The sequence below is a fragment of the Drosophila eugracilis genome, unplaced genomic scaffold (assembly GCF_018153835.1).
Source record: "Drosophila eugracilis isolate 14026-0451.02 unplaced genomic scaffold, ASM1815383v1 contig_1897, whole genome shotgun sequence".
Lineage (NCBI taxonomy): Eukaryota > Metazoa > Arthropoda > Insecta > Diptera > Drosophilidae > Drosophila > Drosophila eugracilis.
The window spans coordinates 2,257,619-2,280,421 of record NW_024572751.1 but is presented as its reverse complement, the minus strand read 5'-3'; the positions used below and the strand labels follow the sequence as shown (position 1 = coordinate 2,280,421).

Below are 22,803 nucleotides of genomic sequence, written 5' to 3'. Positions count from 1 at the left end.
TGTTTAATTAAGGAAAGTGCTTCCCCTTTTGCTTTTGGCACTTGGAAAGCTTTTCGTTATTATTCACTGAGCTTAAGAACAAATCACTAAATTGGCTCCAATCCTCGTATTTGCCAGAAAATGTAGGAATTCGAATTTTCTCAAACCTTAAATCAGCTGCTCCCGATAAGGTATTCATTCGTTCCAGAAGTTGGTTTTGTCACTCAAATAGACGTTCCACTGTACTTGATAGCAAAATGTTCGACTGGTCTTGTCCATGATCTTGACCACCCATCTCGTTTATGGCTTTAATAAAGATGGCATGCGCTCTGTAAAACTTGCCCTCGTACTCAGGTATATCCAATCCAGGGTCTTCATATCCCTCCTCCTGATTATATACCACTAAATCATCGGAGAGGTCCATAAAGTGGTTGAAGGTGGCTACAAGACGGTCCAGCTTCAGTTGCAATGTTTCCACATTATCACATTATCACATCACATCTGCGAAAACTTCAAAGCACTGTTAAGGGTACGAGTTATTTGCCCCTTGCATTGCCCGATGCATTACAGAGTTCATGACGGCGGCTAGTTTGTCTTTTATTATTCACAAATATCCGGCTCGAAGGACCAAAAATTTGTTATGTTGGCGAATTAAGTGGATTGTATTTCTTTTTTCTAGGATTCGAGTTTATTTCTTAATTACAATGGTTTACGTTTACAATGTGTAAAGCGGGGCAGGTTGCGAGCGGTTGCGTACGAGTCAAAAACTATACAAAAACTGCCGAAAAAACGTGCAGAAAATATAATGCAGAAAAACGCGTGATACTGCAATACCAATGCAAATTTACTGCCATTTCGTCTATGCGTGTGAGCTTCAAGCTTTGAGACGAAAAGCAAAACACATACTTTATAGGGTCGGAAACGCTTCCTTCTATCGGTTACATACTTTTCAACGAATCTAGTATACGCTTTTACTCTACGAGTAACGGGTATAAAAATTGGCTTTGCTCTCATCTCGCTCTCAATTATCGGCAACGGCTATGCTAGGCAGAGAATATAATTTTCTGCTATTGCTATAGCTTAGCTCGCAACTCGTCGAACCTCCGAGCAGAGCAGAGCACATAATTTTTCGTAGTTCTGCTATGGCTCTGCCCCAGCTCTTGTCATATTGAAAGCGGTAGCAATAACAGAATGAAATACTACGAAAGAACTTGTATTATGTAGTTTTTACCGCCAAAATTAATCGCATTAATTTTCTATGTTATTTTTAAGTGCGAGAAGCGCTTTTTTTCAACAGTGTCTATAACATCTTTTAACTCTTTTTAGCCTTCGCGCGGCGCCTTGGAAAAATGCACCAGAAAAAATATGTACAGTACATATGTATGTTATGCAGGTGCATACAGCATGGGCTGTGTCTGACTGACGTCATTGTTTCCATTTCTTAGAAGTTTGACATTTAATCTATGTGGCCAGATGAAATCTTACACCAAGCTACAATGCAATCTCTAAATGCGTATTCTCAAGCCTAACTTTCTAGCTCTTTTAGTTCTCCAGATTATCGCATTTTAGGTTTTCCGTCTTTTGTAGGCGCTATAGGGGGCGTGGCTAGATTAAAAATCATTAAAATGATTATATTATTATTATATTATTATTATAAATTATTTCAGTTTTTACAAAACCTAACCTTACCGATCGAAAAAAGATCTTTCATAAAAATACCTTGGGGTTACGGCTACCCGAGACGGAAGACTTGCATTCAACAGCCGTATTACGTGCCTACAGCTATCCTTCAGGAGCAGGGTTGCCCGTATGTCATGTCTTCTCGCAAAACAAAACAAGCTATCTCTGGGTTGCATGGTCATAATATATAAGGCCATACAACGCACATCTTTTATTGTTTGTAGGTGTACGGTAATTCCTTTGAAAAGCAACATTAAAAAGATTAGCATCCTGATTAAACTGAAACCTTCTTGTTATCTGAAAACCAGCGACATAGAGCGGGATCTTAAGATGTCCATACTTGGTGATAAGCTACAGGAGAAATACATGATAAGTCACAATGCACATCCTAACAGCTAAGCCAGAAAACTTGAAACCAGTGCAGACCCTAGAACAGAGTCAAAAGAAGACTGAAGAGACACCACCCTACCCTTAAGATCTTCCAGACCGGGCTTGGATTTAACTGTAAATATAAATCATTACCCCTACTTCTTCCTATAATACTTAGCTTTATCATAAGTCTGTTATATCTACATATATAAAATAGAACGTGCAGTAATTAGATTAAGTTGTCACATGTTCAAAAGTGCGGTAGTCATCAAATAAAAATGTATATTAATCATAAAAACTCTACAACAGTATTAAAGCACAATAATAATAATAAAATTACCATATATCAATCTAGTGGCAAATTTAAAGGTCTTTAAAGGTTTAAACTCATTTAATTTTTAACCCTACTTTTGTATGACGGTCGGACAATGAATGTGGACTAACATAAAAGGGCACACGAGAGTAACAGACATCTGTTAACTTTCGACGTTTTTGACATTTTATCTACATAACGTTAATTGTCTGACGCTATCGCACCATATGGATTTGAAGTTATTTTTTATATAGAACTACACACAATGATAGTCAAATATGGAATGATTTTAACAAAATAAAACCAAGCAAATAGTTGATAATAAGCTACTATGCTAACGGCTTCAGTATTATTGATGGTTAATTATCATAAAAAACAAAATAAGAATACTACAAAAAGTTGGTGCAGAACTTGGCTAGAAATATTACATACATATACATACATAGTTGTTTGATAGAAGTTAGTAGTTGTAATATCTAATAAATTATCCTTATTATCTTGACAAACTAGGCCTCTATTCTTAGTTCTTGAATGTTACTAACATTTTACAAGAGTTTGAATACATAATCGGGGTTGAGTTTTACGTTATTGCTTGACGGCCCAGCAGCACTGTGTTGAACTATCCCGCGCAAAGAAAACCACAGAAAATGATATAATCGTTTATTCTACAAATTACGCAGTGGCAAGTTGAAAATAAATTCAAAAGCGAAAAATTTCGTAATTCTGATATTTTTGTGAAAACTTCCTAATGGTTAGTGTGACCCTACATTAGTGGGACCAGAAAGGCTAGCTCCTGCAGCGAATTATGCACTTAGGTATTGGCCGCCTTTTAGACTGCAGCCACACTAATTTTATGTTGATTTTTAGCGGGGGTGGTCGTGTGTCGGTTGAATCGGAGCGAAGCCGTTAAACAGAAAGCAAAGTGCAGCTACTGGCATTCAAGTTGAAAGGGCAGCAATTAAATGTAAGAAGCAACGCCAATGCTTAACAACAAATACCGCTGATTGTCCAGTCGAGTAACTGTATATTTCGTGTAGTGCGCAGAGCGAAAGGAAAATCTAATACACAAAAAGTAAAGAGCCAAATTGTTGTTAAAACAGAGTGTGTGCGTGTGAGTGAATTGTTGTGTGCGATAGTTTTTGTTTTGTTAGTGAGAGAAAATCGGAAAAAGGGCGTCGCAGTTTGAAAATTGATGTGTGCATAAAAATCAAGCGCTGCAGCAGCCAAAAAAAGGAGGGGAGAAGAGGCAGAGAGCGTGAAAAACGGAGCGGAGAGTGAGAAAGGAGAGGCAGTGAGAGCGGATGGCTGCACCTCAATAACTGTTGTTGCAAAGGTGAGTGCGTGCCGAATATTGTTTATAGTTCAAAGTTGTTTATTTAAGTGTACTCGCAACCAGGCCCACAGACACATAACCACACGCACTCACGTACATACACTTATATGTACCTGGGGCCCATGTTCGTGTGTTTGTGCTGCTCTGCTGGTTATTCTTTATGCGGAAAAAAACTGCTGGATTGATCCAGAGTTTTTGTTTTCGTTTCTTAAGAACTTTTAATTACTCTGACCTAAGATGTGTTAAGAACAGACTATACGAAAAGTCAAATAATGTACTTGGTGGATTTAAAAAAAATTGAACAGTTCTTGAGAAACATAAAGTTATGTTGTTATTTCCGATTTCAAAATAAAATGTTTCTGTTATTTAGATTTTAAAATCGTTACTTAAAATCGTTCTTGAAAAACATAAAGTTATGTTAAAAAAAATGTTTCTGTCATTTAGATTTTAAAATCGTTACAAATTAACGAACTTACAAATAACACATTTATGTAAAAGTTTCAGTATGCTAATGCAAAAAATAATTGAAAAAAAATTGTTTCCATTTTCTGTTCCTTTTAATGTGTTTTTTGAAAAATTTGTTAAAAACAAAAAGTCACAAAAAAAGTTATTTTTACCTTATTCCTTTACAATAAAAATATCTTTAAAAAATATTATTACCATCAAGTCTTAATGTTTATTATAAAAGAAATATATTCTATTTTTATGACTTTTAAAGGTAAATCGACACTTCCCGAGCGACAATAGTTGGTAATTAAATTGTCTGAGATCATATCATAACAAGGGGAGCTGTAACTCCGCTCCTGGAAAACGATGGCTTTTGCTGCCAGTGCACTTTGATTTCATTTCGTTGAAGCAACAACCTCCACCACCCCCTGACATATGTATGCATAACACAATTAACGTTAATAGCAACTTCAATTCAATTCATAATAGTAGGGAATGCGTTTTGTGGCTTGGCAACAATCACACTCTCCTTCCACGTCTCTCGATCAATTCACTTAGCTGCACATTTTGTGTGAGATCGTCTTGAGCAAGTTCGTCTTTCTATAGCCTCCTCTTCCTGTTTGTTGTCACTATCGTTTTGTTGCATTTGTTGTTGCTCGGAGACAGGCACGGTTGAGTCTACAACAACACGTTTTTGTCAGCAATTGAATTAAATTCAACGGGAATGATAAATGTAAGCGGTCTTAAACTGAAAAGAATCGGCATTTATAGCGAGGCTATTTCTGCACAGAAAAAAAAGTGTTGCATCTTTTCTTAAACCGTTTAAATAAACAATATGACTTGGTTACGTTGTTCAATTGGAATTACATTTTTTTCAATGGGTCTATAAATCTTTATGATTATACTGAACTTTGCCAAAACTATCATATATTAGAAAGATGTGTTTATCTTTCGTATTTTTTAAAGTTGTTCACCTTAAAGTTGTGGGTCAACCTTATTAAAAAATTATATAAAAATGTATTTTAAAAATCGAAATGGGCTTAGGTTTTAAATTTGTTTTATTAGTTCCTATTTTTCTTCAGTGTAGCCTTCTTGCTCGCACTCGTTTGCTTGTCAGCTATTTCTGGCGCAGTGTTTATATTATTTATTTAATTTCGTGTGCAGATCAACCTTCTCCCCTCTCCTCACACTCCCTCTCTCTCTGCCACCGACTAATCTCTTTTGGTCGTGACAACTGATGATTTTATTTATGATACTCGGAGCTTACATAGCTAGCATATGCATATTAAATATTTCATTGAAAATTCTTTCGGCCAAATGTTTAACTGCGCGCGCTCATTTCGTGTTTGATTTGGTTTTTAGAATTAGCCACGAGCGTGAAAAAGCTTTAGCTCCTTACTTTGTTGCCAACGGCGCCAAAAACACTTGAGAGCAACAACAAATCTGGACATTTGGAATTTTGAAAGCCCACAAGAGTGCGAAGACCTAGACATTGGTCTATGATGACGTCAAAGAGCAGGTGGGCGTTGGGCGGTGGATGGAGCGGATGAGAGCTGAATTATAGTAGAGGAGATTAAGGCAATTTAATTGTTATTTAGCCACGGGTGTTACTTTGCGGGGGATTTTAAAGTAATCGATTAGCATGCCAGAAAAGGAGACTAATCATGGTCATTAATATGAATTTAATAAATTGTGGTTAATCACAAAAATAATCTGAAGACTATACATAAGTGTAAACATTTTTTATTTACTTTATGTAATATACTTCAATCTTGCTTTAACTCAACAAAATCACAATGAACCCTCATCTAAGTATTGATCAAAAAGAATAATTTCTGCCATGATCTTCACATTTCCTAATTACCACTTTTCCTTGTGCTGATACGGGCCTTCCGTCTATCTCCCAATGATTGATCAATTCGCTTTCCATCATTAATTATCTACACTAATTGGCTTTCGCTTTCCCACAGCCTTGATCGAAAACAGTTTTCAAACGAACCTCCCAATAAATGACTTTCGGATATGACCGAGTCCCAGTTTCTGTTTTCAAACTTCCGAAAACTCCATTAATCTCCGAATATCGTGCATTATGCAATATAATCAAAGCATAAAAAAAGAGCACGAAAGCACGCAAATTATTTGCATATTTATTTAGGTTTGTTGATGTGGGGAAGGAAGCCATGAAAATAGCAGCAGAGTGAAAATTATATTGGGTTTTATTTTGGTCTTGAACTTCTGTCGACTCAAACCGATTTAATTCGATTTGTTTTTGTTTCTGTTTCGCCACGATGTTGTTTCTTTCTGTTTGTTCTGTTTATTCTCTGTTGTTTTGGGCGTGTGCCCAGAAGAGAGAAGCAAGAGCAAAGAGAGTGCCATGTGTGAGTTCGATTTGGTTTTGGTCCTGGCAACAAGCAACGCACCCAACAAAATGTCTCACATGGTTTCTACCTTAGTAAATATTTAAAAAAACACCCCAGATAACCCAAAATCCGCTTTTAATCTTTGTTCTATGTATTTTAAAAAATACTACATACTTTTACTACTGGATGTTTAAGCAGCACTCAAAACCTTGATTAGATTCGTCTGAGAATTTTTTCCCACTTTCCCACTAATCGTACAGATTACGTTTATTAATCATAATTGATGAATAAAAGAATGTTCAATTTGTACTTTAATGTTTCTTAATTTAACACAGACCATATAAAAAACGATGACTTTTCAACGGAATTCTGAGCTAAATACGCAGAAATGGTAGAGGGGAGTGCCTTGGAATGGAATTTCTTTCATAGATTAAAGTTCGGTAACCAAGGTAAATTTAGGATTATGGCTCTTTTCGGTTTGCTGATGATGTCAGGCATGCTAATTTAGATTAAATGCTTATATCTATACCATTGGCTAGACTACTATATACTTTATTTGTAGAGTTCGTTATTCATCAGTTTTCCAGGGAATCTACATAGTTCAAAACATATATTATGAGTAGATATTTCTCTTGGCAGTGAGTGGTCCACTTAAAGAGTGTGTTCTTTATGAAAGAAAGTATCCGTTACTGAGTGAATCATCCTCTAAAAAACGCTCGACAAGATGACCAAATATGACAATGACCTTATATGTTAAACTAAACTACAGCTTTTTGCTTGCTATTTTTGCCGTTGTCGCTCCGATGGCCCCACACATAAGTTTCAACAACTTCCGTTGTGAAAATTTACACATAAATTGTTAAATTGTTTTGCACAAACAAAAAGAGTCAAACAACAATAGAAACGACAGTTTTCACTTTCACCTTTCGGTTGTTGTGTGTATGGAAAATGGAAAGGGTTGAGGACTTGTCAATCAATAATTTAATATTTGTTTTCAAGACGTGCAAAAAAGCCAGGAAGACAACGAGTCACACCCAATAGTGGATGGTCTAGGGAATAAAAAGTCGTTTAATGTGATTTTGATGGCAGAGGTGGATCATTGTATACCTTGGTGCATAGTTTATGGTTTATTTAGTTTAGTTTAGTTCAGATTCAGCCAATTTGTTAAGAGTAATTTTCAAAAAGAACAAACTAAAAAGTACATTATAAAGTGAAGTACTTTTCATTATTCTTGGATATTTGGATGAGCTAAGATTATAGTTCCTTAAAAAAGTTATGTTTTTTCCTTTTTAGTTTCAGTGTACACATTTGTTTGAGAACAATTTAAATTCATCAAGCGAATGGATTTAGCGTCAGCAGCAGGCACCAATGAATCATTTCGCGTTGGGGGCTTAAAAAGTGGGTGGGGATTGAACCCCTCCTCAGGCTGTTCTGCCTCGTTCTGGCTTCTTTGAAAACACAAGCCAGCTCACAGCAAAACGTGTTTTGGTCTGTTTTCTTTGTGTATTTACGCTCTGGGTTTTGATTTTGGTTTATGTTTCTGTTGCTGTTTCTGTTTCTGTCTCTGTTTCTCACTCGACAAAAAACAATGACCAAATTAAGCATAAATATTTTTGTTATTGTGTATTTGCCAAGTTAGCAGTGTGCTTTGTGTTTTCCTTTCCGGTTTTATCGGTTTTCATGAGTTTGATATTTAAGGCACGACAGCGGCACTCGCAGCGTCTCATTTGTTTATGCCGCTTATTTAGTTTATTTATTTTTTCATATTTGCATTTTAGTCATGCGAGCTTTTTGCTGACGACGCTCGCTCGTCGGCCAATTCATTGAACACTCGGTGTAAAAATGTTTAAGCAGGTTGATCTTTGTCCGACTGTTCGATGAGTAATATCAACAACAGCTGAAAATCTGAACTGTGACAAAATCATCCTATACAGAATACGATGAGGCTAAAGACACGTGTAAAAAGCGGCTAAGGGAAAATTTAAATAATTTTCTGGTTTATTTTTTAAATAGAATTCTATTGGGAAAAGCATAGAACTTGTATAATAATACCTTTAAATCTTATTTCCTCAATTTAAAAGATTTGAGAAATGGTCGAAAATATTTTTGCTAGAATAAATTCGGGTTATTTGCCTTATGTGCTAATCATTTTAATATCTGTCCCACGAATCATTGCTCAATATAAATACCACCAAAGTAGCTGACAATCCAAAAAATGGTTAATAAGCTATCAATTGCATATTTAAGTATTTACAAAATAAATACTTCGAAACGTATTGGAATGCCAATGTTAATCTTTTTAATGGTTCCAAATCCAATTTCTTTTACATTTACCAAAAGTTAATAGTGAGTCACCAAGATTACCTGAATTTCAGTAACTGTTTCTGGTTACTGGAGGCGAGCTCAAAGGTACACCCGGCTTAAAGTTCAGCTCAGGGTGTCTCATTTGACAAATGCCATGACACCATAAAACGGATGTCTAAACCCAACTCAACTTCATTGAATCTCCTCTTTCCTCCCAGGTCTCTGGTTGCCATCGAAAATGTTATTGACCCGCAGCAAAAGTCAATTAAGCGATTCGCCCAAAATTGAATGATGAAACAGTTGGCTTCAGGGCGGGGCCGATATATGAAAAATAATTATTTGCATTATTTCCTAATATAAATAGTGTTTGAGCAATTAGTTTATGAACAAACCATTTTATTTAATTTTTATATTTGGCTAATTATTAGGTAATCAGTAAATCAAAATTAGTTTTGCTGCTTTCATGGTTGACTTTGAATACGTGTCATAAATGGAAACTAAATTGTTTAGGGAAAAACAAATTAAATTTGGGGAAAAGAAGACATTTTCTAGGTAATTTAAACAGCATTAAGGTCCACTATCTAGAGATCCATTTCAAGAACTTCTCCGGAACCTTCACCTGTAGGCAGGGTCAAGGTTTGAGTCTTTTGGTAATCTTTCGTGTTTATACTCAAACAAAGTATTTAAGGAAAAAAACCAAACACCCACAGTAGCAGCTAGTTTTGGTGTGGAAACAAGCCATAAAATAGTTTTAAATGTGTCATGAATTATGGCCAAAACAGCGTCTGGCCCTCTAGAAGTATCTGCCAAGTTTCTGAGCAGCATCATGGCATGGCCCCACATGCTGGACTCGTGCTGCGAGTATCTCAAAGAAAGTGGCACAAACCAATTGCGTTAATGGGAAGCCGCAGCGGAAGAGATAGTCCCGCAGAGAAAATGTAGAAGTTCCACCAGTGGCTTGGGCAAAAGGCATTAGATAACTGTCATAAAGGTAATTGCCTGGCTGACTACTCTGCTGTTAACTGAAAAACTTTTTCCCCGCCACAAAAACCACAGAGAAATGCCAACAAGAAGTGAAAAGTATCGAGTGAATCGATTTGAAAATACTTACCACACAATTTTCCCTATTCGCTCTCTTGGTAACATTTTAAAACATTACTTTCTAGCGACAAAGCAAGAAAAATTATGGCCGGCGATTACACAGCAATATAGATTATATACTAAACTGATAATTAGGTAGTATTTATGATTCAAAGGCTGTAAAATGTAGCAAAGGCAAGTGGCGGTAGGAATATCAGATAAAATAAGCATTTCAAAAATGGATATTATGAGTTCTTATTTTTATAGGGCTCTTCCCATTTCAATCTAATAGTGTATACTTTAGTCATTAACCAAGTAAAAATGCATGGGCTGGTTTTTTTTCACAGGAAACGGCTTGACCATAAAAGGATTCCACAATAATATTAATAAATAAATATATGTATGCTTTTTGTTAAACAAAATGACGCGGTCTGGGAGTCATTTTCAGTCTTTGTATCTCCGATTCCGCCTTCTGTTTATAGAAATAACGATATCAGGTTTCCTTCATGTGCTGCCCTCTGATTAATAAGGCGGTGAATCAAATTTTATATTTACACACTCGATGTGGCACCAATTGGATGTGGGCTTAGCCAACACCTGTGGGCTGATTAATGCCAGGTGTGTGGGTTTCTTGTGGACATTAGATAAGACCTAAGCACGGTCATTTGATAGGCAATCTTGGCCAGAAATGCTCTAAACGTGAAAACCTTTATTTGCCAAAGTGAAACATGTGTGGGACAGGAGAAATGTGACTAAGAAAATAGGCGGGCTATTCATTTTTCGTAATACTTTATATTTATAGCATTGTGTTCAATATACTCAATATGTTTTATGACTTACGATTTCTTAAATTATAATGCAAAAAGTCTTTGTTGAAATCTTCGGTTTACAGACAGACTTTGAGCCAGTTTCCTTAGGTAATCTTAATTTCTAAACACATTCTAATTTATTACAATGAAACCCAAATTTTTGGAAATGTATTTGCTTACCTGGCGCTATATCTACTGTTGAACTTTGTAAGTTATCCGGAAATTGCCAACTCACTCTGTATGCTGTTGCCATTTTGAAAAGCAGAAGTTAGACAGTGTTAGCTGTTTGGCCATAAATCAAATTTTATCTCAGTGTTTTAAGGTCATGATTCACCGAAAGATTTTTACCTGAATTGCTGTCTAGGTATTCTCATACCTGTTATTTACCCATCAGGTAAAGAAAGTCTCTGGATATATACGTTTTTTTTTGTCGTTATCTAAAAGCTATTGACTCGATTTGCGCTCGTGTTACCCACTAATTATGCCAGATAGATAAATAAATTTCCCCTCTCACTTTTTCGAGTTACACAAGAGCCTTTCGCTGATTGATTGATTGATATATAAGGTTTGTAATTAAAATACAATTGCAATGGCTGATATCTTTCGGTGGCAGTTTGAAAATAGATCTGCCGCGTATCCATTGCATTGCGATAATAAGCTTATTGGAAAATAGCACAAGCGTTCCATTTCTTTTCCCAGTTATTTTTTGTGGTTGTGGTTGTCGATTATGACAGTTCCCAGTTTGCTTATCTAAAAAAAACACAAAGGTAAACAAGTGGTGGAACTCTTTTGTCTTTTTTATATACTCTTGCTGAGGGTAGTATGATTTTTTGATTCTATAGGTTCCATCTTTTAGTCACAAAATAAACTTTCTTCTACGAAGATTTATTATCAGGATAAATTTAAAAATGTTTCTCTTATAAAAAACTTACTTAAAGTTGCTAAGTTCAATTTCAAACAAAACTTCTACCTGCGTCGTTTGATTGCAATTAAAATTCGCCTTTCGTTGTATTTGTGGCATGAATCACGACTCGCACTTGACACCTGCCACCCGCTTTTGTTTCCCCTTGTTTTGCCTCGTTTTCCACCACCCCCTTTCTGTGTCTGGCAACAAATGAGAATAAAGTCGTCAGTCGGTATAAAAAAAAAACAAGAAAAATACTGGCAGGCTACAAGTTACCTTTTGGCTGGTCGCGAACAGCAATTTAAACACCTGCAATAATAAAACACAACGCAAAATGCTGAGGCAACTACAGCAGCAAAGTAACATCCATAAAAAACGCATTGACAACATTGCGTCTTGTTAAATTGTTGAGGTAATGGGCCAACAGTCAAAAGTTTACTCACTCACTTGTTTTTATTTTCTTTGGCCTCTTCTCTTGACTTGTACGGGCTTTGTTGGGCAAACTTTGCAATTCTTCACGGCAAGTTCAATGGCTGTTCGTTGGTATACATACACCAATATATGTATATATATATATGTTTTAATGCCCTGACCTGCCCAACAGTGTCTTCAGTATTTGCAAGTCTTATATAATCGGGGGAAAATGAAAAAGAGTTTGACATGCCGGCCAAGCTGTGTGAGTTGCGATAAGAAAGAAAAGGGCGGACTACGGAAATAAACATTTAAAATATATTATTAATAAATAAATAAATAAAAAGTAAAGAGTTAGTTCGCTCCAAGTGTGCATCTGAATAATGATTTGCATTTTAAGAACTTCCATTTAAATAAATAGTAAATAGTAAATAGAATACATACGTGTTTAAGTATAAAAATAAAGTAACAAACTAATATATTCCAACTTATTTACTTGCTTTGTATTATATTAGTCTAATATACATTTATTCCAAGGCATTTATAAGACTTAAAGAACAAATTGAAAGAAACGTTGCAACGTTAGGTCATTTGAATTGGAATCGTTCCCCACTGTCTGTCGAGTGCCGCATTATTTAGATGGCAGATATGTAGACCAAAGTCTATAAAAGGCAACAGCATGCTGTCTAATGATGGAATTACTCACAGTTCATAGGGTGATGCTGGAAGGAGGGGGCGTTCCATGTGGTAGAAGGAAGGGAGGAAGGGATGCCGGGTGAGAATGCAAACGAGACCGAGAGTCTGTAGGGTAATTACTTGTTGACTGGCTGCCGCTGTCTGTATGCACGGACTTATAATTTAATGCGGTTCTTTATATTTATAATCCGAGCGTGGTGACCTTCACAGAAGATAACCAGCTGCGGTGCCAAGTCGCAATCCCGAGATACACATGCATGCACTTACGACATGCAGAACGTTGTGGTATTTCAGTACCGAGTCATTAGCAAATGTCTTGGCATAATTGAATCTGCATACTTAGCATTTAAACATGCATGTATTCGAGCGGTCAGAATAATTATAAAGGTTTTTTTTAATATCTTGATAAAACATTTTGAATAAATAAAAAGTTTATTTAAAAGTAAAGAGTTGGTTTACTAATGGTGAGCTTTATTATTTATTTAAATAATCAAAAAGTTAACTACCTGTCACAATTTAAAAATCATTTTTATCTTAAGTGACTGTGCTGATGTATTACTAAAATCAAGCTTGATAATGATAATGGGTTGGTTAAAGCTTTGACCTTTTGAACTTATAAACTGAATTTGTAAATCTAAATAATAAAAAAAATTATGTTTCATTTTAAATTAAACAATTTTCCATCTGAAAACACAACTTAAGTCTGAAGTGCCATTGTCTCGATTGTCCGTGTGCTTTATGGTAATGCATTTGCTTTATGTCATAGGTCTGGGCTTTGATCAATTATCTTTGGACTTTGAACGCTCTTCACTCTTCATTCATTACTAAGTGATAAAGAATGCGGAACCGATGTGGATCGTTTCCCCTTGAGGGATCTGCTGGGTTCATGTGCACTTCCAATTGGACTCTGGATAATCGAAATTCTTTGGAATGGGGGTTCTACTGTCTTATCACTTCGAATTGCGACTCGTTCCAGAAAGACATCTCAGAAAATGAGAGGAAAAAAGGGGGAGATAAGGGAAGTACAGTCTGGGACAGCATGATGAGTTTCAAAGTCGTGGGTGCAATGACCCTGAATTCATTCACTCGAAGGATTGATAAGACTACTTTGGAAGATCTGTCATTACAATGTTGGCTGATTGCTTTATTCAATTGAGTTGCATTTTCTGATTGATAGTAGCGTTTCAATTGACTAGGCATTTAAACTAAGTACTCATATTAGCCTATAAAGGAAAATAATATATGTGTAGTATTAAATTAATTTGTTAATTAGATAAAAGAAAAGCCACAATTTCATAAGACTTTGTATCTTATTGCACTGAGAAACTGTGTTCCCCCATTCTCCCCTTCATATATTACCATGTTTTATCATATATATATTAAGAATTCACTTCGAATTGTTCGAGTGATTTAAATTTAGTTAAATTCTAGTAATTAAAATTAATAATATAGAAAGAGCCTTTTGTTAATTAAATGTTATTTATCCGAGACAGGACATTCCCGATTCGACGTTGCCTTTCTTCTTTTCGCTTGATATATAATTTCAATGCGCTTATTGTTATTTTGTTTTTGTTTTGTTTTCTGTTTAAACATCAGTCAGCCCACGAACAAAACAACTGTTTAAGAAAGCGAATGGGGCGCGAGTCGCGGGAATAACAAAGCGCGAAAAAACAGAAGAAGGTTACAAAATACGTTGATTAAAATTCACAAAGAAACCGAAAGAAAGGGGCACAAAGAAAAATGATTATGCTCGATTCACACAGCAAAACGTCGTAGCCAAAGAGGCCCCTAACCCCTATCCCCCTATCTAACCACCCGAATCCGTTACCCCTCTTCCTCTACGAACCCATCAGCTGTGGCGCAGTCAAGTGCAGATGAGCATTTTGGTTGAAAGCGCAACGGACTGAGTAAAGTCCATCTTTAGCTCTCCCTTTCCCTCCTCCCAAATCTGTGTTTACCCTCTTCTCTCTTTTTAGGGAACAGTGATGCCTAGATGAACGGATTTAAAAAGAGTTAACCATAGACAAGTACGTTTAACCGGATGCCTTATAAACAATGTTGGTTAGAAATGGTATTGATGTTCGCCTTGTTTCCTGCTGAATACCTCGTATGGCTTAAAGAAAGTTTTTTACCAGATGAAGTAAAGTAAACTATTCCCATGTAAAATTCTGATAACTTGACATTTTTCATATGTAATCTTTATCTATATTTGAAAGATCTCTTTGTAATCCGAGTCTTTTGTGTATCTGAAACTATTGTTTAGACAAAAAATGTTTATCTTTCATCCCTGCCTTATTCTATTTGCAATATTTCACCAAAAAGGTATTCAATATCAAAATTCCAGTCAGTCCTCTTTTAAAAGTGATTCCTATACTGGTACTTATCAAGTTTAAACCACTGGTACTTAGCTAAGAAAAAGCCAGAATAACCACACCGACAAAGGGCTTAAAATGCAAATATATAGACTGTAAAACTGTCTGAACATGTGCAAGTGTGGGGACGGACTTAAAGGGATTTACCGAACGGAAAATTACCCGAAAAATGTAAAGCGTATGAAAGAAAAGCGGAACGCCAGTGGAAAGTGCTGCTTGTGGATTCTCAATTGGTTCAAGTGAAGTAACAATGGGGTAGGTCGCTTCAGAGGGCGTGAAAGTTACATCCATTAGAGGTGATTACGATCTGGAACGGCTTTCATGCCAACAAAAAAAAGGAAAGATTAACCAATTCTCTTGGAATAGGGCATAAGCATAATGGAATTTGGGATATTATTTCATCGGGCGGATTAAACACATTGGAATTTCTTGATGGAGGGGCAGCTCAATTGGGTGCGCTGGAAACAAGGCAAACAAAAAGGCTCGAATGTATAAATGTTTATAATCAAGTAAACAATTTGTATCAGAGAGGCACCCAATGATAATGATGATGATGCGTCCGCCGTCTATATTGGAGACCTTCCCTCCCCCAAAAATCAACATCATTGGCATGCCGCCCATGGCACTTGAGTTCTACACTTTCCAGACGGCTCACATATATATACATATACTCACATAATCAATCTATATAGGGTTCGCCGATATAGTCAGTTGGTAGCTGGAGGCAATATCTCTAACAAATTGCTACCATATCAGGTTAAGAATAGATTGTATACATATCTATCGGGGGGCGAGGCACTTGAAGTGTGTCAGTGATGACACTATTTTTGGGTATTTGAATTTACAAGATGGTTTCCATCTGCCAAGAAATGCCAGGAATGTATATAATCTATTATTCCATGTGCTCCAGTTTTCTTCGCACTTCCATATGTATATATATACATATGTTTATACAAATATATTCCGATTATGCGCGGATTATCAGCTGGCGGACAGTTGATTCACCTTTAGACTTTGCTACTTGGCCTACAAAATGTTCTGAAAATATTGTTTATTCATTCTTGATTTTTTTTTTTGTATTTCTTTGCAGTCAGCGTAATCGTGGTTATTGAATGGCAGCCTGCCATAATGGACTCGACGCCTAATGCGGCATTTAATCCGAACCAAAATCGGGATTTTCTAACGCTGCAGCCCCTGCGTCCATCTCGCGGTTCCAGCTCGAACCTGCGCGCCAGTCGCTCACCCTCTGCCAGCCGAAGTACCGAGCAAAGTAATTATCAATTATGATCATTAATCCTCCGGACTCCTCTCCTGAAACCACCATCCCCTCCTTCCTCGAGCACCTTCTATTCCATTAGTTACTCGCATAATTGGAATGATTGGCTCGTGTTGAAGCTTGAGCTTCCTGCATCTTATCAGCGGGTCTAATGCCAATCTCTGAGGGTCTGGATGCGGTTGCCGAGCTCGATTTGGTTGGGGATTGCTGTGCTATCAGTGGGCGTCCTATTCAATTTGTGCTTCCGCTATTAACTAGTCTGTGTAGAGCTGTGGAAAAAAACTGTTTAAGAAGGTTGAACTCTTTAATAGCATTTGCTATACTTAAGTCATCTATTTTTTTATATTAATATTTTAATATTTTCAATGTTACTTAAAAAGTAATCAATTATGGTGACCTTAGGATTTTGTTCAAATTCAAAGAAAAGTTATTGATTCCGTAACACGAAAATAGATTTTTAATGGAGTTCAGATGCTTAAATCCATTAGAGATATAGTATTAGAAATGAATTTTTACAATTACTTTATGAAAGACACTCTAAGAAAAAAAAAAATTAAAAATATATTCATTTGCTAAAATATATAAGTTGTTCTCCAATTTCAATATATATGATATATATTCAATATACTAAATACTTTAAGAAAAGTTAGATCTTTGAAATTGAAGTTCACTAGCAGATTTAACTTCGCACAGTTTTTCCGAAATCAGGGTATACGGTATTGCCTCGCCCACGAATTTCCACCCTGCTAGATGATGAGCGATGACTCATCTGCCAGAATCCAAAATACCTCCCAACCATCCCCTGTACGCCCATTATTCGCAATGTTCTTTACGAGTTCGGCATCAAGCAGCTTACAAACAGTCATGTATGAATCGAAATCAAGAAGTGTAGCCTACTTTTGAGTGCCTCAGACATTATTATTTATTGCTTCATTTGACTGTGCTTAACATCTGTTATCCGTTTGACTGCACACTTTACATACTTTTGTTTATATATTTTTATATTTTCGTTGTTTAGCTTTGTAACCGTTGAATGTTAGCCTGCCTAACTAGCTACACTTGCAATTCAAACAAAACCAATCAGAATCATTGGTAAATGTAGGTATACCAATATTTTCAAAATACAATTGTTTTGCAAGTTACTTACCAATACATATGCACTTTCACCGCCACACTCACTCACTCATTCATATAATCGTATTACTGCTTATTTTGGTTCTATTCACAGTGAAAAACACACGATTTTAAACGCTATTAAACTGCCTGCCACTGCTTCTTCTTTTATCCGCTCTCTGTCGTTTTCTGTCTCTATCTATTCCTGTTTGTCTATCTCTCTCTACGGCTCACATACAGGCTGTCGTCCAGCTGTCAATCAAAAAGTGAAATAACTCTTTTTAAAACACTCATTCATTCCACATTCAACGCACATAAAACCCGCACTATAAATCAGCGCCATTGTGCATGCAACAAATTTTTCACTCCTCGAAGATCTTTAAAATGCATATATATCGAATATGGATTTAAAAATATAAAATTGACGAACCTGAATAAAAATGAAATACTGTCAAATTGTTTATAAAAAAAGTTCGAGTTATAACGAAATTACTGTAAATCGTCCTTAAAACCATGTGATAAAAATTTTAAAAATATAGCAAGAAACTAATTTAAAGTTTTGCATAAATATACAAGATAATCTATAACTGAAAAAAAAACCTTATCTTAAAAAAGATTGGAATTTTAAATTCATAATATATAAAGCATAAATCCAAATTTAAATCAGTTATCAAACAGGAATTACTCTTAATTTCATTTATGAATCTTCATAGTAACATAAAAATGAAACACAAATACGTAAATAAAATACAAACTAAATGAATAATAAAAATTAAAAAAAAAACAAATATAAAAGACAAATAAAAAATATCATTACATAACCATATTTGCAATACAGCAAACGCTAAGTGCTAAACTTTCTTTTACGTTCTGCTTAAAACGCAGCTCATGATCAATCGAATTTCTAAAGAAAACAAAATACACAGATTCGACTTAGAGAATAACCCAAGTCATACTTTTCTATGCGCCACAATTCGCTAGTGTCCCGGGAGCGAGCCAGCGAGGCAGCGGCAGCCACTCAGACAGCAGCAGCGACAGCGGGTGGAGCGACTGCCCCATCGGCCGGTGGATCGGTAGGAGGAGGACCTGTGTCAGCAACGACAACGGCAACTGGAGGAGCAACTTCCGGATCCGGAGCAGCCTCCGCGAACACGAACAGCAATTCCTCGGCCTCATCCAGCACAGTGGCAGCTGCACAGGCGGCTGTCTACAGCGGCGGCAACACGGTGACCGGAAGTTTGGGCAGCGGCGGGGTGGTGGCTCGCGGCTTTCGCAGCCACAGTCCCACCCACCGGCGGCGGAGTCGCGAACGTCAGCGACGCACCCATGGCTCCGATCAGGGCGGCCTGTTGGCCTACAGCGGTCTTGTTGGCGTCAATGACATGACGGACTTCTTGGGCCCACAACAAGGTGGCGGTGGAGGAGGTGGCGGCGGCGGTGGAAGTGCCGGCACAGGCAGCGGTCTGGAGGACTCCCGACTGTCCGGCAACGAGGACTACTACTCCTCCTTCGTGTCCGACGAGTTTGACAGCAGCAAAAAGGTGCATCGTCGTTGCCATGAACGCAGCTCAAGCGTCCAGGCCATCGACCGATTAAACACGAAAATCCAATGCACCAAGGAGTCCATCCGACAGGAGCAAACAGCCAGAGATGGTGAGTAATATAAACTACCATATACTACCGTTTAGTATGACGTTATAATCTTACTTAATGCCTTAAATTTCAGATAATGTCAATGAGTATCTGAAGCTGGCAGCCAGCGCAGACAAACAGCAACTGCAGCGTATCAAGGTAAGTTCATAAATTCATACTTTATAAACTTTAAGTTGGAACTTTACCTACTTGAAACTTCTTGACAGGCTGTCTTCGAGAAGAAGAACCAGAAGAGCGCACACAATATCTCGCAGCTGCAGAAAAAGCTGGACAACTACACAAAGCGGGCCAAGGATCTGCAGAATCACCAGTTCCAGACAAAGAGCCAGCACCGTCAGCCGCGTGAGGTCCTGCGGGATGTGGGCCAGGGTCTCCGCAATGTGGGCGGCAACATTCGGGATGGCATCACTGGCTTTTCCGGATCCGTGATGTCCAAGCCACGGGAGTTTGCACACCTAATCAAGAATAAGTTTGGCAGCGCCGACAACATCAACCAGATGAGCGAAGCCGAGCTGCAGGGCATACAATCCGCGAATGCCGACGTCTTGGGCAACGAGCGCTTGCAGCAGGTGCCCGGAGCCGGAACCTCGACGGGGTCGGGGGGCGGCGGACAGAATAACAACACAGGCGGAGCCGGCAGCGGTACGGGAAAATTCAACAGTGACAATGGCAGCGAATGCAGCAGCGTGACCAGCGAAAGCATACCAGGGGGGTAAGTTAAATTTTGATTTTTACTAATTTTGGGTGTTACCCAAAAGACATTTTGTTTAAATAAATATCAATTAATTTTTAATCATTTAAACTATGTACCCGGAAATATTCTTTAAGTCAAAAACAAAATCAATGCATTGAAGACACAACTAATTCAAAATATTTTCTCATCGTAGATCTGGCAAAAGCCAGTCGGGGGCCAGCCAATACCACATAGTGCTCAAGACATTGCTGACAGAGCTGGCCGAGCGAAAGGCCGAGAACGAGAAGCTGAAAGAGCGAATCGAACGTCTCGAGGTACGCAGATCCCCCAGGGAACCCAAGGGAAATCCTTGATCCATTAACATCTAACATCTCAACCCATTTTTCTATTTTCGGTAGACGGGCCAAAAGGAATTCAACAATCTGACCGCCACACTCGAAAGTGAACGCTATCGTGCCGAGGGACTCGAGGAGCAAATCAATGACTTGACGGAATTACATCAGGTTCGTAGTTCACTTGGCTGACGCTTTGGCAGTTTGCCCGACATTCGTGCTCATGCTTTGCCGCCTTTGTTTGACAGAATGAAATTGAGAATCTGAAGCAAACGATTGCCGACATGGAGGAGAAAGTACAATACCAAAGCGATGAAAGACTACGTGACGTCAACGAAGTGCTCGAGAACTGTCAAACGAGGGTAAGTTTAAACGATTGTGGGTCCTCCTCCAACCCCAATCCAAACACGCCAAACGTCGAATGCAAACCGAATCTAACCGTGGTCCTCTCTTGCATAGATATCGAAAATGGAGCACATGTCGCAGCAACAATATGTCACCGTCGAGGGCATTGATAATTCCAATGCACGGGCCTTGGTTGTAAAACTCATCAATGTGGTATTAACGATATTGCAAGTGGTTCTCCTGCTTGTGGCCACCGCTGCAGGCATTATAATGCCTTTTCTCAAAACGAGGTAACTACTTGTATTTCTGAATTCCGTGTCAAGATGAGTGCTACTAAATATATTTGTTAACTTATTTTCCAGAGTTCGCGTTCTCACCACGTTTTTGTCTATTTGTTTCGTCATCTTTGTGATACGACAGTGGCCGGATGTTCAGGATATTGGTTCCGGGCTGGTGCGGCATCTCAAGCAATCGCTGGTGGTCAAGTGAACTCGGTCGGGCTGGTGGTGGCCAACCATCTCATCTACCGAGTAGTTTATACATTACGTTCTTTAGTTAGTTTTAGTTCTAAAGTGCATATTTTGTATATAGCTTATCGATAACGATTATAAATATTCTTTTTAACTGAAATTGTATCAATTATCAACACGAACACACACACACACATTCGAGAAACTGTACAAAACATTCATACTCTATTCATTACTCACCTAATCATCACATAAACACACAACACTCTCGCATCAAATTTAGCAAAATTGATTTAAACTATGTAATAACTTGAAATGCTGACATGTCTCCGTGCATTACTCAACTATATTTGAACATACATAATTTATGTATAACCTATATAAAATATTTACATTACTATAAAACAATTGAAATTATAAAAAATGAAAGTTTGTATAAATCGGAACTTTATTCACTATGGGAAAATTTATATAGTCTGTCACAAAAGATAAAACGTTGCGGGGTGTATAGCAACATGAAATCACCAAAAAAGGATTAAAGGACTAAATGGCTTTCAATTAAATTTTCAATCTATAAACTTTTATTGGACTAAAGATATACATATATAAGGTGTGTATGCTTATAGAATCAGCTGCCAACTTTCTCAGCTTTAGTCATATAACAACTATAATAAAACTTGACAGAAAATAGATTATAAATAGCATTCAAGAATTTAAATGTAGTTATTTTCCTAATTAAATGCTGTCCAAACCTGAAAGGTGTTCGACCCATAATAAACAAGTCTTTCCTCGATTTTTTACGGATATGGTTATCATTCGTCAGACACGTCAGGCCACTATAAACATAAAATGTGGACGGGGGTTTTATAGTTAGAGAAAGATAGGAAAATGGCTTTCTAAGAATTTAGCTAAAACCCAACCCACCACCAGCTTTTATTGCTCCCAAATTTTGCCGTTCATACAGAAAGGAAGACAGGTAGATCTACTCGGCAGATTATTTTAATTCAGAAATGTACATTTTTATAAGTACTAGTAGCTGGAAAATAATAAATTTGGAAGTAGTAAGGATTTATGGATTATGGCAACCAAGATATTAATACTATAAACCTATCAAACTTATTTTAGTTCATCAAAAATATTAGGAAGCAAATTAAAATGTTAAAAAGCCTTTTGTAGGTATTGGGATTACTGACTCACTAAGCTCCAGATTCTACCAGCAGATGGCGTTTGTTTCTTTCTGTGAGAAGTGAAATTTTTAGGAAAAATTCCTCCATTATGCGGAAGCGTTAAAAAAAAGGTTGGTATGTTTTTAAACATCTTTCGGTAACAGAAAGATAAATTTGTAAAATAGTCCTAGATGGATAAAATTATCCGATCGACTCAAAATTTCTTACAATGGAAACAGCCATTGCAGGAGACGTCCTCCTGGTAGATTCAGATAGATATAGCTAAAACTAAAAATAACTTAATAACCTTAACTTTGATATAGTCCCTCGACGGCAAGCAAGAAGGATATAGTGGTAGAAAATGCAAAAGAGGAGCTATGAACGAAATGTGGTTCTGGGACCAGAGATCCAGAAAATGTCTCAAGATGAGGTATCTCGGTTGTGGCGGCAACAGAAACCGCTACTGTTCCATAAGGCATTGTCAAAGCTCATGTCCTCTAAATTAAAAAATACAATTGACCTGGATCCTGTTACAATATGATGTTAATATGTGAATTTAATCCAAATGAAATATTAAATTGTAAGAAAATAATAAAGTTTTATAATCTCAATCTAGAAAAGATTATTGTCGAACTTGCTCTATTTCCATTAAATAAGTCAACAATTTTTATACCCGTTACTCGTAGAGTAAAAAGGT

General features: G+C 37.1%; 1 protein-coding gene across 6 annotated transcripts; it reads left to right on the top strand.

Annotated features, from left to right (window-relative positions):
* The first annotated feature begins 3,189 nt into the window (after nucleotides 1-3,189).
* On the top strand, nucleotides 3,190-21,698 carry LOC108109620 (transmembrane and coiled-coil domains protein 2). 6 transcript variants are annotated; one of them, XM_017218191.2, is made up of 10 exons: nucleotides 3,190-3,674; nucleotides 16,148-16,327; nucleotides 18,428-19,099; nucleotides 19,173-19,237; nucleotides 19,306-19,811; nucleotides 19,987-20,107; nucleotides 20,192-20,296; nucleotides 20,374-20,487; nucleotides 20,585-20,760; nucleotides 20,833-21,698. In XM_017218191.2, the coding sequence occupies exons 2-10, from the start codon at nucleotides 16,186-16,188 to the stop codon at nucleotides 20,957-20,959; spliced, it is 2,028 nt and encodes a 675-aa protein (XP_017073680.2). In that variant the 5' UTR covers nucleotides 3,190-3,674; nucleotides 16,148-16,185; the 3' UTR covers nucleotides 20,960-21,698. The 6 variants fall into 6 exon arrangements, with proteins under 6 accessions (XP_017073680.2, XP_017073684.2, XP_017073682.2 ...); XM_017218195.2 differs by lacking the exon at nucleotides 16,148-16,327 and having other exon boundaries at nucleotides 3,193-3,305; nucleotides 17,562-19,099; XM_017218193.2 differs by lacking the exon at nucleotides 16,148-16,327 and having other exon boundaries at nucleotides 3,193-3,305; nucleotides 17,352-19,099.
* The last annotated feature ends 1,105 nt before the right edge of the window (nucleotides 21,699-22,803 follow it).